This window comes from Panthera uncia, chromosome B1 (assembly GCF_023721935.1).
Source record: "Panthera uncia isolate 11264 chromosome B1, Puncia_PCG_1.0, whole genome shotgun sequence".
Taxonomy (NCBI): Eukaryota; Metazoa; Chordata; class Mammalia; order Carnivora; family Felidae; genus Panthera; species Panthera uncia.
In genome coordinates this window covers 629,870-648,393 of record NC_064811.1, presented here as the reverse complement: position 1 = coordinate 648,393, position 18,524 = coordinate 629,870, and the positions used below count along the sequence as shown (strand labels likewise).

Here is an 18,524-nt window from a genome sequence, read left to right as displayed (position 1 = left end):
TGAAGCTATAGCGATCAAGACAGTGTGGCCTTCGTGCAGCAACACAGGGACCGGCGGAGTGTGGAGAACCCCGAAATGGACCCTCATCGTGTTCTGTCCAAGGAGACAAGCAATCCAGGGCGGAGAGGACCATCTAGACAGTGACATGGGAGGGGGAGGGCTTCAGTCTATACCTCAGGTGGTCCATAAACCCCCCCTTAGAAGATCATGGACTCAGGGACCGAAAGAAAAGCTACAACTACAGAACTTCTAGATGGGCACATAGAAGAAAATCTTCATAACCCTAAGACAAGCAAAGTTTCCTAAACGGATATAGAATGAAAGAAAAATTGATCAATTACACCTTATCAGAACAAAATTCTGCTCTTTGAAAGACAATTTAAGAATAAAGACAACTATGGCAAGACTAGGAGAGAACATTTACCATATGGAAATCTGACAAAGGACCTGTACCTAGAACATATTTAGAACTCTTACGACTCAAGACCAAGACAATCCCATTTTTAAAAATATTTATTTTGAGACAGAGAGAGAGAGAGAGAGAAAGAGAGAGAGCGCGCGCGCACACATGCAGGGGAGGAGCAGAGAGAGTGAACCCCAAGCAGGCTCTGTGCCACCAGGGCAGAGCTCCACGCGGGGCTTGAACTCACAACCGTGAGATCATGATGTGAGCTGAAGTCAAGAACCAGACACTCAACCGGATGCACAACTGACTGAGTCACCCAGGCGCCCCTGGGAGGGTTAATTTTATGTGTTGCCAACCTGACTGGGCTACGAGGTGCGCAGACACTGGGGGAGACACGGCTCTCGGTACGAATGGACATCGGCATTTGGGTGATGGGCTGAGTAGAGCAGGCAGACTCCCCAGCGGGGTGGGCCTCCTCCAATCCACCCAGACCTGGAGGGAGCAAGAGGCTGGGAGGAGGGACTCTCCCCGCTCAACGGCAGAGCTAGGACGTCAGCTCTTCCGGGCCCCCAGGCGCTTTCGACTTTTTGACCCCGGCCGCTCCATCGGCTCTCCAGGGGCTCCAGCTTGCGCACTGCAGACCTCAGCCTCCGTAATCCCACGAGCCAATTCCTTCCGGTCGGTCTCAATCTCTCTTCACCTCCCCTGTCCGTTTCTCCCTCCCTTACTGGCTCTGTCTCTCTGGAGAGCCCTAAGACTTCACACCACCTGCTGGCCAGGCCGAGGACACCTGGATGCCATCGCTGGCACCTGGGAAGACAGTCTGGCTGTTTAGTACGACTAAACACACGCGTGTCACTCAGCAACTGCAATCCCAAGAGAAATGAACACACGGTATTCACAAAGACAGTTGTGCACAAATGCTCATAGTTTTATTCTTAAGCCCGAGACCGGAACCAACTTGAACGCCCACCCACGGGGATGGTGGTAACCTGGTGCCCGCTGATGTGGGGTGCAGCACGCTGAAGCTCCGACACAGGTGAGGGACAAGCGAGACCCAGAAGGTGATGTTCTAACACCGGGACCAGTGGGAGGGGGGCTTCTCCACCAGGTCGACTACCCCCTCCCCCCCCTACTCGGCAACAGTGTCTGGAGACTTTTTTTGATCTGTCACGACTGGGGTGTGGTTGTGAGCCTGCCAAACCACAAGAGGAAATTAAATGGAACAAAGAAAACCTTATCAATTTACAAAAAGGAAACAGAAGACACACAAAAGCACAGGAGACAGAAAACAGAGTAAGGGGTGAGGATACGCCCACAGTATTAGTAATCACTGTGAATTGGATGGCCGTGGGAAGAAACACCGGAGCAAGGCTTTTTTCTTTTTAAAACACCTCTCAGAAACAGAGTAAGTAGACAGACAAAAGACAAATGGAAAGGAGAAAGCCACAGAGCGGGGCCGCCCAATGCAACTCTGAGTCGCACATGCGTGCAATTTTAAGTTTTCTAGTAGTTCACCCAGACTGCTAGACAGAGCCCACCCAGTCACCTGCTGAAAAGAGCGGGATGAAACGGATTTTTAGTGGATCTTATTTAATCCAACACCCCCCAGATATTTACAGACATTTTGCATTACTTTTTTTCTTTGTGCTAAATCTTTACGAGTGAGTGTACGTTCTATTTCACACTTAGAGCACGTATTTGGACCAGCAGCCCTGCAAGCACTCACTGCCACACGGGGCTCAGGGCGGCTGCGCTGGATTGTGCCGCCACGGAAAACCCGGGGTGAGGTCTGGGGAAACTCGGACCCCATTCGCGGCTGGCGGGGAGTGCAGATGGACGGCGGGGGGGACTTGACAGTCGCCACCCAAACCGTGCCGAACCTTTGACCCGGCCGTTCTAATTCTGTGGGTCCATCCGAAAGGCCGACCAGCACACGTATGTGGACCCACGGGCCACCGGCACCAGCCCGAGCCTGGTGGTGCCGTGCAGGAGGGCTCCCTGATCGTCTGTTGAGATGGGCTGTACAAAATGCTGACAGGCTGCCATTAACTTCCCAATTCTTAGTTGAAATACAACTCAGATATCATAAAACTCACCCTCTGACAGTGTACAACTTAGCTTTTAATGTTATCTCAAGGTTGTACAACTATCACCACAAACACTTCCAGAACATCTCAAGCCAGAGAGAAATCCCTTACCTACTGAAGTCCTCCCCTTAGCGAGGCGACCAAGCACCAGTAGCCAGCTTCCTACCTACACGGATCTGCCCGCCCTAGATACGTCACATAAATGGAATCATACATTCTACGGCCTTTTGTCTGGCTTTTTCTTTTTTTTAATGTTTTTATTTATTTTTGAGACAGAGAGACAGAGCATGAGCAGGGTAGGGGCAGAGAGAGGGAGAGACACAGAATCCGATGCAGACTCCAGGCTCTGAGCTGTCAGCAGAGCCCGACACGGGGCTCGAACTCACGGACCGTGAGATTATGACCTGAGCTGAAGTCGGACGCTTAACCGACTGTGCCACCCAGGCACCCCTGGCTTTTTTTCCTTTATTTAGCAAGTTCCCAAGGCTCCACACCATGATGTAAGTACTTCAATCCTTTTTATGGCTGAATAGTATTCCACCACACGAATTCACCATTTATTTACACACTCATAAGTTGATGGACATCTCGATGGCTTCCACATTTTGGCTATTATGGATAATATGGCTACAAAGATTCCCATACAGGTTTTTGTGTGGACATCTCTTCATTTCTTCGGGGGCAATATCTAGAAGTGGAATTGCTGGTAACTCTATGTTTAACTTTTTTTTTTTTAATTTTTTTTTTAACGTTTATTTATTTTTGAGACAGAGAGAGACAGAGCATGAATGGGGGAGGGTCAGAGAGAGGGAGACACAGAATCTGAAACAGGCTCCAGGCTCCGAGCTGTCAGCACAGAACCCGACGCGGGGCTCGAACTCACGGACCGCGAGATCATGACCTGAGCCGAAGTCGGCCGCTTAACCGACTGAGCCACCCAGGCGCCCCTCTATGTTTAACTTTTTAAAGAACTGCCAGATTGCTTTCCAAAGTGTCTTTTATGCTCCCCAGAAGTCCGTGAAGAGTTCCGGTTCGTTCACATCATCATCCAACACTTGGTACCGTCCATCTTGCCAATTACAGTCGTTTCAGTGTACATAAAGTGGCATCTCACTGTGGTTTTCAATTTGCATTTCATTAATGACTAATAATATAGAGCATTTTCTCACATACTTATTAGCCATTTGTATATCTTCTCTGGAGAAGTCTATTCAAATCATTTGTTCATTTTAAACCTGGGTTGTCTTTATGTTATTGAACTATAAGAGTTCTTTGTAGATTCTGGATACTACTAGATTCTTATCAGATGTGATATGAAAACATTTCTCACCATTCTGTCCTTGGAGGCACAAGCTTTTCACTTAAAAACATCTTTTTAATGTTTATTTTTGAGAGAAAGAGAGAGAGACAGATAGAGCACAAGTAGGGCAGGGGCAGAGATAGAGGGAGACACAGAATCGGAAGCAGGCTCCAGGCTCTGAGCTGTCAGCACAGAGCCCAACATGGGGCTCAAACTTCTGGACTGTGAGATTATGACCTGAGCTGAAGTTGGATTCTAAACCGACTGAGTCACCCAGACGCCCCAAGCTTTTCACTTTTGAAGTCCAACCTTCAACAACCAAGAATTCTGTTTTGGTTTCTTGTGCTTTAGATGTTCTTACTCTTACATTTAGCTTTCTGATCCATTTGGAGTTAGTGCTTGCATATGGTGTGAAGGAAGAATTCAACTTCATTCTTTTGCAAGTGGATCTCCAGTTGTCTTAGAACCATTTGTTGAAAACCCTCTCCCTTCCCTATGGAACCCTCTTGGCACCCTTATTGAGAATTACGTATGGACTTATGTCTGGACTTTCAGTTGTAGCCCACTAATCTATTTTTAGCCATTTAGCCAATAAGCAAGAAGTGTAATTTGGGGGCACCTGGGTGGTTCAGTCAGTCAAGCGTCCAACTTCAGCTCAGGTCACGGTCTCATGGTTTGTGAGTTCAGCTTAGAGCCTGCAGCCTGCTTTGGATCCTGTGTCTCCCGCTCTCTCTGTCCCTCCCCCACTCACACTTGCTCCCTCTCTCTCAGAAATAAACATAAAAAAAATTTTTTTTTCAAAAGTGTAATTTGTACTAAGTTTCAAAACCAGGAAATGTGAGTCCTACAGCTTTGTTCTTTTTCAAGATCATTATTGGCTGAATGTTTGGGTCTCCACCCAATTCCTATGCTGAAGCCCTAATCCCCAATGTGATGGTATTTGGCGTTGGGGCCTTTAGACATAATTAGCTTTAGACGAGGTCACAAGTGTGAGGCCTCTATAATGGGATCGATGTCCTCATGAAAGGAAAAGACCAGCATGCATCTCCTCTCATGTGAGCACACAGTGACAAGACAACCATCTGCAAACCAAAGAGGGTCACCGGGAACGTGAATGTACTGGCACCTTGATCTGAGACCTCCCAGCCTCCAGAACCGTAAGAAATAAATGTCTGTTGTTTAAGCCACTCCAGTCTATGATCTCTTGTTATAGCAGCTTGACTGGACTCAGATAATTAACTGTCCTGGCTATTCTGGATTCCTTGCATTTCCATATGAATTTTTGGATTGGCTTCTCAATTTCTGCAAAAGAGCCAGCTAGTATTTTGATATTTGATACGGATTGGGTCGAATCTGTAGATGAATCTACTGCTGTCTTAACGGTGAAGTCTTATTCCTAAGTACTTTATTGTCTTTCATGCTCTTATAAAAATTTTTTCCATCGCTTTTTGATTGCTCGTTTCCAGGGTGTAGAAGTATAACTTGTCTTTGTATACTTATCTTGTGTCCTGCAACCCGGCTCTAGCTCTAGTTTATCAGTTCTAATGAGTTGTGTGGGTATGTATGTGTATTCCTCATGACTTTTCATATACGAGATCATTTCATCTGCAAATAAAGTTTTGTTTCTTCCTTTCCAATGTGAGTGCCTGTTATTTCTTTTTCTTGCCCAACTGCCCTGCTTACAACCTCCAGGACAAATTTGAATGGGAAGTGGCCAGAATGGACATCCTTACCTCTGTCTTAGGGGGAAAGTTTTCAGTCTTTTACCACTAAGCATGACATTAGCTGTGGTTTTTGCATAGATGCTCTTCATTAAGTTGAGGAAGTTCTCTCCTTTTCCTATAAATGGAGGGTTTTTATCATGAAAAAGTGTTGGATTCTGTCATGTGCTTTTTCCCCTGTGTCTATGGAGATGATCACATGGCTTGTGCCCTTTATCTGTTAACGTGGTATGTTACGTTGATTTTTGCATGTTGAACCAACCTTGCGTTCCTGGGGTAAATCCCATTTAGTCATGGTACATAAACCTTTTTGTATGTTGTCAAATATAGTTTGCTAGCATGTGGTTGTGGATTTTAACACCTATATTCATTCATAAGAAATACTGGTTTATAGTTTTCTTGGATATCTATGTCTGATTTTGCTATCAGGGTAATACTGACCTCACAGAATGAGTTGGGAAAGGTTCGTTTTTATTTTTTTAGAAAGAGTTTAAGGATCAGTGTTAATTCTTTTTTAAACATTTACTAGAATTCACTAGTGAAGCCATATGATCCTGGGCTTTTTTCTTTATGGTAAGTTTTTTGTTTTTTTTTTAACCTCTTTTCAGGTCATAGCCTGTTCAGCCATCGTTTTTTAACCTACAAAATAGCAATTTTACATGGTTCAACCCGATCCATTTTCCCTTTGTGCTCCTTACCCAACATTCAACAAGAAAAAGAGGTTTTGGATCTTTCTCATCAATGTGAATCAGTTCTTTATGGTTCATATTTGGTAAATTTTTTAAAAATTGTTATTTGCTTTTATTTTTTTAAGCTTTTTTATTTAGTGTTTATTCATTTTTTGAGGGGGGCGGAGGGGCGGAGAGGGAGACACAGAATCGGAAGCAGGCTCCGGGCTCTGAGCTGTCAGCACAGACCCCAATGCAGGGCTCAAACCCACGAACCGCGAGGTCAAGACCTGAGCCGAAGTCGGATGCTCAACCAACCGAGCCACCCGGCACCCAAATAAAATTGTTATTTGCTTTTAAATTCTGGTTCTATTTTTATCTGGGTATCCCCAGGATTTAAATTTGTATTAATCAAATGTACTCAGTCTTTCCTTGCTAACATGTTGCATGACAACTTCTAAGATCACAGGATTTCTGTTTAGTTAGCTGATGTTAAATTATACTTCCTCCAGTACATTTTTCCCCTTCAGTGACTCATAAAAAGTATCCTTCCTGTTTTCATGATTGAAACAGAATCTGGCAAACACCGTAAGTTAAGTTTTGTAGAAAACATCTGTACTTCCCTCCAGCTCTATAGCGATCCTCCTACACCATGTCATCTGCCTGAGTGTGTGTTTGTTCAAACCTTCTCCAGTGTTTGCTCTGGGATTGCTGACAGTATTTGCTGACAAAGAAACGCACTTTAGTTTGTCATCATAACGTCTGCAGCCATTTTTACCAGCACAGGAAGGAAGTATTTCCCCAACGGCACAGGACTTATCTTTCACAATGAAGAAACCTCACGAGGGGTCTCGGCGTATTTATTCCAAAGCTAGTGACACCTTCTAAAGTGTTCGACTGAGCCCTGGATGGCGGGAGACATCTCTCTACGTCCCAGAGATCTCTGTCTCACGTTCCTGCGTGTGGCATGAGACGTCTCCCCAATCACAGCAGCTCCCTGCTTCCCTGGGCTGACCTCCCGAGCGCAGCACACACCCCGGGGGAGGCTCGTCCGGTTTCCGGTGGGTTTCTTGAAAACAGACGTTTGCCGTCAGCTTCCGGGGGCCATCGCGGGGAAGGGGGAAGAGCACAGCCAGCGCCCCCATGACCTCTTCTCCGGGTGCGCGACCGTCTCACCTGCCGCCCGCTGGGCACTCGCAGAGATCTCTTCCCGCGCCGGCCCGTTTTAGAAAGGGAGGTACGAGGAAAGCGGCGCGAGCTCCAGATCGAGTCAGACGAGTCAGCCGACGCGCAGGGCGCAGCCCAGCAGCACCACCGCGGTGGGAGCACCGGGGCCGCGCTCCACGTGGTCGAGCGCCCGCGGCCCTCAGGACGGGCTCGCCCACCCAAGGCGACGCCCCCTGCCGGCAGGCCCCGCCATCCGCTCGCGTCGGTGGCTCCAGCAGCGCGGGCCTCCCGGCTGGTTAGCTGCGACGGGGACCCGGAAGCAGCTCTGCACGAGGCCCGCACGTGCCTCGGCGTCGGGCAGGCCCGGCCCGACGGGCGCCTCCGATCACAAGTAAGAAGTATGCGATCGGGGGCATCTTCAGCCGTCAGCGTCCTTCCGACAGACACGACGTTCCCTGCCGGTGCCAAGGTCGTCCTCTAGGCCTTTCCTGAGAAACCACGTGGTGTCTCCTCGGTGTCCATCACCGGCAAAGCTCACTGTGAGACTGTATCTCTGTTGCCGTTTTGTTATCGTGAACAACATTCCCCACGAGGCGCTTCTCCACGAGGCGCTTTCACGGGTTATTGCTGACACAGAAAAGTGACTGCTTTGGGGGTATTTTTCGTGTGCCCGTTACTGTGTGAAACATTCTCATTAACTGGAGTAGTAATTTTCCAGTTAGTTTGCTTGTGTTTTCTGAGTACATAAACACGTCTCATCCATTTGGAGTTACATTTACTTGTGTTTCAGTTTTTACTTCTTTGGACAGAAATGCCAAAATAATGTTCAATAGTTCATTTCCTTTTTTGTTTGTTTTTATTTAGAAACATTTTTTTAATGTCTTACTTATCTTTTTAAAAAATGTTCATAATGTTTATTTATTTTTGACAAGGAGCACGAGTGGGGGAAGAGCAGACAGTCACACACAGCATCCGAAACAGGCTCCAGGCTCTGAGCTATGAGCACAGAGCCCAACGTGGGACTCGAACCCACGAGCCGTGATACCATGACCTGAGCCGAAGTCAGATGCTTAACCGACTGAGCCGCCCAGACGCCCCTGTTTGTTTTTATTTTTGAGACAGCGCAAGTGAGCGAGGGGCAGAGAGAGGGGGAAAGAGAGAGAGCATCCCATGGGGGCAGAGAGAGGGTGGGGGAGGCAGGGAAGGAGAGAGAGAGGGAGGGAGGGAGGGAGGCAGAGGGAGAGAGAGAGAGGGAGGCAGAGGGAGAGAGAGAGGGAGGGAGAGAGAGACCGTCCCACAAGGGGCAGAGAGAGGAAGAGACAGTGAATCCTGAAGAGGGATTCAAGCTCCACCTGACACGGGGCTCAAACTCATGAACCACGAAACCATGACCCGAGCCAAAGCTGGATGCTTAAGTGACCGAGCCACCCAGGTGCCCCTAATGGTTCACTTGTTAAATGAATTATTTCTTCTCTGCCCTCCACAAAGTTTACAATCCCAGGGGTCAGAAACAGACAGAAGCAAAATACAGAATGTCTCAGATGCCAGTAATGGCGAAGAAGAAAAACAGAGAGGGAGATGATGAGGCTCCCAGTTGGAATAAGGTGATCCCACCTTGAGGGAGATCCCGAAGCAAAGATCCGAGACCGTGAGGGAGTAAGACAGATGACCCCCTGGAGGAAGAGGGTTCCGGGCAAAGCAAACGGGTACAGAGGCTCTGAGGAGCCACCAGCACATCTTCTAGCAGCAGGGAGGCCACCGTGGCAAATGCCCAGGGGAGCACAGGAGGGTGAGGAAGAGGAGGTGGGGGCAGAGGCAGGGGTCGGGGCCCAAACCCACGCTGGACCCACGGAGAACGGGGAAGGTGCTGTCTGGGGCGGCCTTGTGGTAGCTGTGCCGGGCTCGGGCAGAGCAGGGACCGGTTACGAGGCCACCTCAACCCACAGACACAATGGGGGCTGCGGCCACGGTGGCAGGAGGAAGGCAGTGAGCTGCGGGAGATTCTGAGACGCTGGGGAGCCACAGAACGACATACAGATGTTAAGCTGTGAGGACAGAGGGGTCACGGCCCTAGCCTGAGACCGGGAAGACGGGGAGGAGGCAGACAAGTTAAGAAGTTCAGATCTACTCATGCTGAGCTACGTCACAGAGATCCAGGTGACCCTGGACCCTGGGCTCCGGGGTGGGGGAGATGACCTTTTGGCAGTGACTGGTACGCACGGAGCGTCCTCGGAGCGCACGAGATCGTGCACGATCACCAAGACGGCGCATGGTCACAGCCGGGAGGAGGGGGCAGCTGTGAGCTGGGGAGGAACCTGGCCAGGGTGCAGTCCTGGGGGCCCAACAGGACCCTGTGCAGGGAGGAGGGGCCATCAGTGGGTGCTCCCTGGGAGACACCATCAGGATCACGGGAGGCCCGGCCAGAGCGCCGGCGGGCAGCATGGCTTCTAATGGGGCCTCCGACAAAAGCAAGCAGACAGAGGTAGTTCCGTCAGGCTGTGATTAAAGCCATAAAGAAAGCAAAACAGAGGAAGGGACAGATCACAGCAGGAGCCACAAACCCCAATTTCATTCAGGCCCAGGGCGGCAACAAGCCCACAGCCAGGCTGTTTTTTTTAAGGTCCCTTTGAAGCTAGATACAGCCAAGCCCAAGCCCTGGCCTCCGAGCTTAAGCACAAATGCTGAACAGCACTTCTGGGAGGCCCCATGGAGGGAGCTGGCACCTTCTCCCCTCTTCTCCCTCTCTGTGCTGCCCGCGACACGGCGGCCGCGGTCCCACAGCCAGGGCAGAACAGCAGGGGATCACAAGGATCGTGGGAAACACAGGCGTCAGGAACACCCCCAGGTTTTGAAGGGACCTTGAACGAGCGGCAGGAGAGCGCAGGCTCCACATGGGATGGGCCGGCCGGGGGCCAAGGAGCAGGGCAGGGCATGGTTTTGCGGGCCGTGTCCTCCAGGCCTTGCCCAGATGTACGAAGAGACCCAGCAGGCGGGAGTCCAGGGGAGGCCAGGGGGGAGTGGCAGGCCGCGGCACAGAGACCTCCCCAGGGCTGGCGGCTGCCACGGTCACCCCGGGCCGGAGGATGCCAAGGGAAGAGCAAAGGCATCTGCAGAAGACAAACCGTGAGAGGAAGCGAGAGAATGGCGCCCCGGGGGCCGAGAGGAGGAGGCAACCGCCTGGCGACTGGCACTTATACCGAAGGCGAGGGGACTGTGACCTAGGGGCACTTCTGACTCAGACCGAACAGACATGCGGGAGGAGGGGGCAGAGAGAGGAAGCAGCCGCTGGAGGGCACGGGGCGACCAGAGCCCTGTGCACGCTGGTGGAGCGAGCCAGCGAAAAGGGGAAACAGAGGCAGGAGGGAAGAGACGAGAGTGCGGGAGTCACAGGCCAGGAGGGCGAGCGGACCACGAGGGGAGGGCGGCAACCGTCGTGTGGGAGGAGCTGGGAGGAACGTGCGGGAAGCGGGGGGCACAACGAGGAGGGGACAGTCAGCGAGGCCATCTGCACAGCTGGGTGTGTTCCTCCCTTAGCCACATTCAGCCACACTTCAGTTATTAAACTACTTAACAACACTTAGTTACTATTACTTAGTTGTTATCCAAACAGCGAATACATCGGTTTCCTCAGAAAGCTCTCAAGAGTGGCCCCCAAGTGTAAAGACTAAAACAACGCACAGCCGTGAAAACCAGCAGCTACCTCTGGAGACCGTGCCCTGCCCTGATTAGGTCAGCACCAAGCGGCCCCACTCATCCAAAGCCCCAAGGGGGGTGCCGCGCCGCACACACCGGCCGGCCTCCTCCTTCCTCTAGTGCTCGGGGGTCTTCCCGGCTTGCTCCCCACTCCTGCTGAGCCGCACACGCGGTCCGTGGGGAGGTCTGGGCCCTCGGGGCCCCGCTGTCACAACCTCCGTGAGGCTCTGGGGACATCCTGGGCCCTACGGCTCCGGTGGGACTGGATGCCAATGGTGCCAGGGTCCGCCTAGGCTCCAACACAGCCCGCGGAGCTTTTCCCCCAAGTGCGCGTGCCCTGGCCACCCCCGGAGGGCCATCGCACCCCCCCACGGCCCCACGCTCGCCTGACTCCACGCGCGGTTCCGGGATCTGAAAGGCTGGCACCTACTTGTTTAACAGCTCCCTCCCGCCAAGCCCGGTGGCACCAGGATGGGGACAGAGTTCTCCGGGAGCAGCAAGGAGTGCGGGCCGAAGGAGCTGGCACCTCTACCCTGGGGTGCCTCGCGGGGGCTCCGAGAGGGGGGCGGTACCAGCAAGCCCCGCCTTCGGACCTCACGCCCAGGACCTCTGGCTGCTGCCTGCCTGGCGCCGGGCTTCCCATGCCTCCAGCTGCCACAGCCCTTCCTCTCCCAGCACGAGGCTGCTTCCAAGCATCATGAGCAGAGCGGGCACATCGACCTGTGCCCCCAAGTGTCTTGTCTGTGGTCAAGGATCTGAGCAGCGGTGCAGAGACCAGAGCGGAAGGCCGGGAGGATTTCGACCACGCTCTAGCTCTGGGGGGTGCTGGAAGGCGAAGGCAACACGGGGCTCTTGCAGGGAAGAGCAGATGGGACTCCGGAAGGCTCTGGAGGTCCCACCAGAGGAAGGGAACCAGGCCCCAGGCCGGATTCAAGTAATACAACCACCTTCTGGGGGAGGGAAGGGCTCATTCAGTCAACCAAATGATCTCAAGGGAAAGGAAGTAAAGACCCAGCCGACTGCCACTCTCTAGGGCTCAGCACAATCAGGATATCTGTCCCTTAAGATCAAACGCTCGTGCTGACCACCCTTCCTCAAACTTGAGAACCCGCAGTCCCTAAATCCCCAGCTGAGTCTGGGAAAGTTCACCGAAAGCTGGAACTCTGGGCCTCGCGCTGGCACAAGCCCGGGACGCTGAAACACTGCCATAGAGGACCCGGGACCCAGGAGGTAGGCCCACAGACCCCGCTGGGAGCACTGTCCCAGGCCCCAGCCTGTCACGAGTTAGGGAGAGGGGCCAGCTGGGAGGGGGCACTGAACCGGCTCAGGTGGGGGACCCCCTGGCTGGGAGGGCCCGGACGAGGTCCCAGGCGAGACTCCAGATGAGGAATCAGGGTCCGGAGCCAGGTCTCCCAAGGACCGATTCTAGACCCCTTCTCCTGGGCTGTGATGAAAACCCCGCCTAACTTGGGTAGTGGTAAAGGTCTCTAAAAAATTATCGTAGTTCAGCTCTCTGAGGGGAAAAAAAAAATAGAATGCGCCAAAATATTAACAGGATGATCAGAATGATTTGGAAAATAAACATAAGGTACTCTTATGAGAGAACGCTTTTTAAAATGCAATTACAGCAGGGCCTCTGGCTCAGGGCGCTGACAGGAAAAGCCTCCACCAGGCCCAGGACACAGGGCTCGTGTCCCACCGACCCCCCTCTCCCTGCTGTGGTCAGAACATAAAAACAGGTTCCGCAGAGCAAACTCCCGGCCGGTGGCTCGCACCGGGGCGATTCTGCCCCCCCCCCCCCCCCCCGGGGACGTCTGGCAGTACCTGGAGGCATCCTGCGGGCATGCGGGCATCTGGTGGGCAGAAGCCAGAGGCGCTGCCGGGCCCCCGCTACGCCGTCGCCCAGCCCGAACGCGCCTGTGCTGGCCACGTCGCCCGCCGCACACCGGAGGGCTCCCGAAGGAGCGGGTGCCCGGGTGGGCACGTGCGGGCAGCAGCGCCTCACGGCCATGCCACTCTCGCCCCGCTTCGCCAGCGGATGAGCGCGGTGCCCACCAGGGCCCAGGAGCCCCCTCCCGGCCCCGAGGCTGTGAGGAACCTGGCCCGACTGGCCAATGTTCTGAATCGCGAAGACCCCTGTCCCGTCACGTGTGAGGAGGAACGGCCGTCGGGACAGCAACGGGGGGGGCTCGGCCCTGCTCCCCCCACCCTGCTGCACAACGCACCCTTGAACCGGAGAAGCGAGCACCGGCCTCTCAGAACACCAGCCCCTCTGCCCTCACTCCCCCCGCCCTGGCGCGGATTCGGCGTCCCTCCCGCCCGCGGCACCTGCATCTGTGACCGGCACAGCTCCGAAGTGTCAGGCCTTCCAGCGTTCTGTGCAATTCTGTGGAATTCTGTATTAGCGTGCGTTCCTAAGGCAAGGGTCCCTAGCTTCCCGGTGAAACTTCCTCATCGTGCACTAGGAATCACTCCCGAAAACTTCTAGAAAAAAATGTTAACTCTCAACAGGGACACACGTGTCAACAGAAAATTTGTCATAGGTGATCTAAATCTGTGAGAGCATATGGTGGAAATAGCTTCTCTGATCGCAAAAATTCATCTAAAAGCTTTCTAGGGGCGCCTGGGCGGCTCAGTCGGTTAAGCATCCAACTTCAGCTCAGGTCACGATCTCGCGGTTTGTGGGTTCGAGTCCCGCGTTAGGCTCTGTGCTGCAGCTTGGAGCCCGGAGCCCGCTTCGGATTCTGTGTCTCCTCCTCTCTCTGTCCCTCCCCCACTCATGCTCTGTCTCTCTCGGTTTCTCAATAATAAATAAACGTTAAAAAAAAATTTCAAAGCTTTCTAAAGCTGGGTGCCCGGGTGGCTCAGTCGGTTACGTGTCCGACTCTGGATTTCAGCTCAGGTCGTGATCTCCTGGCTGGTGAGACCGAGCCCGGTGTGGGACTCTGTGTTGTCAGCGCAGAATCCTGCTTGGGATTCTCTCTCTCTCTGCCCCTCCCCCTCTCGCCTGCCCACATGCTCTCTTTTGCGTGCGTGTGCGTGCTCTCAAAAACATTTGAAAAATCCTTTTTTTTTAAGTTTATTTATTTTGAGAGAAAGAAAAAACATGGGTGGGGCAGAGACAGGGAGAGAGGGAATCCCAAGCAGGTTCTGCGCTGCCAGCACAGAGCCCCATGGGGGCTCAAACTCACAAACCATGAGGTCACGCCCGAGCCTAACTCGAGATTCAGAGGCTTAATTGACCGAGCCCCGCAAGCGCACCCAAAAAAAATCCATCTAAAGCAGAAGTAAAACTCTTTTCAATCTGGCGAGCTCACTCGAAATGACACTACAATATTTCTTTACCTGTATGAATACCTGCAAGACTATTTTTAATCAAAGACTATTTAATAATTCTAGAAATCAAATCACATTCACGGCTGTGAAACAACAGAAAGAACTCGAAAGGGAAATCCCTTCCTGCCTGATGTTGCCCACACTCACCAGCCAGCACCACAAATGACGAACTCTGCCACAATTCTGTCAGCCCCACGACAGGCCTGGTGGTGGACTGAGTGAGACAACAGGCCAGCAATCAACAGCTCCCCAAATAAAGCCTTTTTTTTTTGTTTTTGGTGGAGGGAGATAAACATCAACCCAAATGATGCCTGGTCGGGGACTCAGGTGGCACGATGTGAGCCACAGGGCCTTCAAGGAGTTGGAGATACCACCGCCCAGCACCTAATCTCGAAAGGGCCTGGCGAACAGGCAGCTGGTTCGTGTCAACAGCGCTCTCCTGTCCTCCTGGGTCAGACAAGGCGCCGAGAAACACCACCGCTCCACAGCCGGTTAAAGAAAAGCAACAAAGCCTCACTTCTGCTTTCTGGTGAGGACTGTGCAGGACCCTCCGACGAACAGCGACAGCTATCCCATGTACCTTCCAAAGAGTGCCGGCACCACTGCAAGCATTGCGGGGTCCCTCAATTCACCCAAGGTGACGCTGCTGCGATCACGCCTCTGACAGGAGTAAACGATCTCAGAGTGGTCTCTCAGTAAGTGACGGGCAAGGCGGGGCAGTATTCAAACCCAGCCCCCCCCCCCCCCCCCCCCCCCCCGGGCACGGCGGGTCCCCACCCCACCCCCCCCCCCCCCCGCCCCCCCGCCCCGGGCTCAGCGCTCACCGCACCCATCGCCGCCACCTGTCACCACTGAGGTGGATGGGGACACTGGGCTCTGGGCTCTGCCACGAGGAGGAAAAAGCTACCCGGCCTCTCAGGAAAGGAATTTGGAATCACAAATGCCTAGCCACAGTTCTCCTGGGAATGTCGCGGCCTTCGTCTCCTAAGGAACTTGTTTCCTGATGCTTTGTTCTCATCAACTCCTCTGCGAACTAGGTAAGGAGCCAGTGCAGCCCCTCCTATGAGAGCCGCGGGCTTCAGGCTCAAGGAAGGCGACTTGGCTAAGTGGCCACCCAAGGTCACACAACCGGCAACCGAGTGGCAAGGGCTGTCTTTCAGGTTTGGTGACGCCCCACAAGATGGGTTCCCATTAGGTCGTTAGGTCTCTCCCTGTAGGCTCCTAATTAGCGACTGGAAGCCAACATACCAACACCCTCTGACGTTAAGCTTCCGGGACACCCACCGCGAGCCACATCGGGCACTCTTGCGCCCGCGACCCCACACCCTGGAAACGCCGGCCTCCACCCCGGCCCTCAAAGTCACCAGCCTGCCTACCGCCGGAAATGTCACTGGGGCAGTTCATGCTTTTTTTGTGTTTTTTTTTGTTTGTTTGTTTGTTTTTTTCTTTAGGATGAAGGGGCCACAATCGGACTCCAGAGGGCGAAGCGGGGCGCCAGACAGACGCGCTCCACGCCCTGCCACGAAGTCCTCTAAGGCCGGGCAGGGGCATGGGCGGCCACACGCCACACCCGCCGGGCCTGCAGGACCCCAGACCCCACCGGCCCTAGGGAGCCCGGGAGGCCGGTCTCGCGGGTCCCCAGACCCGGGGGAGGCCGGCCCTGCAGACCCCCACACCCGGGGGAGCCCAGCCCCGCAGACCACCCCCAGACCCCGGGGAGGCCGGCCCTGCAGACCCCCAGGCCCCGGGGAGCCCGGAAGACCAGCTCCGCAGACCCCGAGACCTCGGAAGCCCGGACGCGCAGACCCCCAGACCCCGCCCGGTGCCCCAGGCCGCGCCCCGGCCCCCACCCTGCCCCACCTCCTTCTCCTCGGAACCCCTGCGGCCCGCGGGCCCCGGCCAAGCGCGGCCGCTACCCCGGCCCGCAGACCCCACCTTGAGGGTCGGGTACTCCTGCACCTTCAGGGTCATGGAAAGCTGAGCAGCTGACTCCTGCACCGCCATCTTGAATCGGCCAAAACATTAGCGGGTGGGGGAAGCGCCGCGCGCGGCACGCCGGGTAGTGACGTCGCGCTCTCCGGCGGGGGCGGGGCGCGCCCGGGCGGGCCGACGCGCCTGCTCCAATCGCGTCCGCCCACCAGACTGTGGCGGCGGAAGAAGGCGCGACCGCGGCGTGCGCGCGGAGAGGCGTCCGGCCGGACCAATCACCTCTGGCCCTCCTCGCATTCGGCCAATCAGCGGGAAGCCTGTCTGGGCGGGTTCCTCCTTGAACTCGCGGCCGGGGACGCTCCCGCCGGTCCCAGCCTCGGGGCGCGGGCGGTCCGGGGCGCTCCCTGGGGTCGGGAGGCTGAGGCTCGTCGAGTGGCGCAGCCGTGGGCGCGACTGGGCTCCCGCGGGGGCGGCCCCCGAAACAGTGACCCTCTGCATGGGACAGTGACCCTCGCCGTCGTGACCCCTTACGGTAGTAGCCGAGAGGTCTGCAGGCCACCGTGCATGTCAGGCGACTACTTTCCATTGGGCTGCATTTCCGCAGAGTGGCAGCTGCTGGAGTCCTGACGTTTCCTATCGGAAAAGGAAAGGAAATTTTTGTTAACTGATTTTCAGGAAAGAAGCTCCCAAAGTAGAACAAGGGCCTGTGTGCCTTTGTGTCCTCACCAATGTCACACGGCCCTGGCACCTAGCAAGGTACTCCAGTTCCCTTTCAACCATTCCACATTCTATCCTTTCAAAATAACTAGTCCTTTCATTCCCCTTTTTAAATAGAAATGAAATTAGTTTTCATTAATTAGAAGGCTTCCCAATTAAACCGTTTCTCGTGTTGCACACTTATTCCTGAAACGATTTTTTTGAAACTTAAGCTTAGCGTTGAAAAAAACACGTAAGGTTTGACACAAGGGAGGCGGATACTGTGGGAGTGGGAGCCGCGGGGAGAAGCAGCTTCCTGTCCAGGCTCCCACCAAGTTCCTTGTACCCGAGGCCATCCGCGTGGGTGAGTTCATCAGGATCATCAGAAGGGGCTGACAGCTCAATACTAATCAAGCCTTCCCACCGTTGTGAATCGATGTAGCACGGTGAGTGTGTCTGATGCCGATTTCTGAAGCTTGTGAAAGTGAGAAGGAGGAAGATCGATTCCTGTGCATGGCATATGCCTCTAGGAGACATTTGGAGTGGAATTGGGGTAAGACTAGAAGAATGCACTATTCTAGAATTTTTAAAACCCTTACCAAGGAGAAACAGGGATGTTACCAACTGTGATTGATCACAGATCTAATCACAGATCATCAGAGTAGTAGTGCCCCCGTCTAGGAGTTTTAAGAAGTTGTTTCTGTATTTCAGGGCAAAAAATTGAGCTTGAAATGAGCGTGCGCAGCTTTGGAAAACTGTATTATTTAACTAGGTTGTCTTGTTCTCAAGTTTCAGAAGTTTAAAAATAAAATACTGTTAGGGGCGCCTGGGTGGCTCAGTCGGTTAAGCGGCCGACTTCGGCTCAGGTCATGATCTCGCGGTCCGTGAGTTCGAGCCCCGCGTCCAGCTCTGTGCTGACAGCTCAGAGCCTGGAGCCTGTTTCGGATTCTGTGTCTCCCTCTCTCTGACCCTCCCCCGTTTATGCTCTGTCTCAAAAATAAATAAACGTTAAAAAAAAAAGAATTTTTAAAAAATAAAATACTGTTAAAGTTGAAAGGAAACGTGGTTTAGAGTGGAATCGGGTGGCCAGCAGGGGGAGCTCTCAGCCCTACCACTCCGGTCAGTTGCAGCCCCAACAGGAAGGGACGCACCTTGCAGGTGGATTCCACTGCAGCTACGGCTTTACTAACCCAGTGGGAGGAGGGAAGGTTTCTTCCTCCCCCAGCAACAACCCAGGCAATGAGAGCCAGCCACGGCCCAGCCAGGGAGAGACTGTCATAACCCAGCCAGTGAGAGACTGCCGTGGATCAGCCAATGAAAAGCCATCACACTTCCAGGTCCCAGTTTCCTCCAGTGGACTTTCTGTTTACAACAGCCCTCCTTTTCTCTATAAGAGAGCCTCCTGGGGGCATCTGGGTAGCTCAGTCGGTTCAGTGTCCCACTTTGGCTCAGGTCGTGATCTTGGGGCTAGTGGGTTCGAGCCCCGCATGGGACTCTGTGCTACAGCTCAGAGCCTGG

General features: G+C 53.7%; 1 protein-coding gene across 5 annotated transcripts in view; it reads right to left on the bottom strand.

The window, feature by feature from the left end:
- The window catches only part of MAEA (macrophage erythroblast attacher, E3 ubiquitin ligase), a 36,327-nt gene extending 19,881 nt beyond the window's left edge, over positions 1-16,446 (bottom strand). For 2 of the 5 annotated variants that reach the window (XM_049630143.1, XM_049630145.1), the window contains exon 1: positions 16,317-16,440. In XM_049630143.1, coding sequence (XP_049486100.1) covers positions 16,317-16,385 — 69 coding nt within the window. In that variant the 5' untranslated portion in view covers positions 16,386-16,440. Of the gene's footprint in view, positions 1-13,373; positions 13,530-16,316 lie in introns of all 5 variants that reach the window. The other 3 variants (XM_049630144.1, XM_049630147.1, XM_049630148.1) reach the window with 3 other exon arrangements.
- Between the last annotated feature and the right edge of the window lie 2,078 nt (positions 16,447-18,524).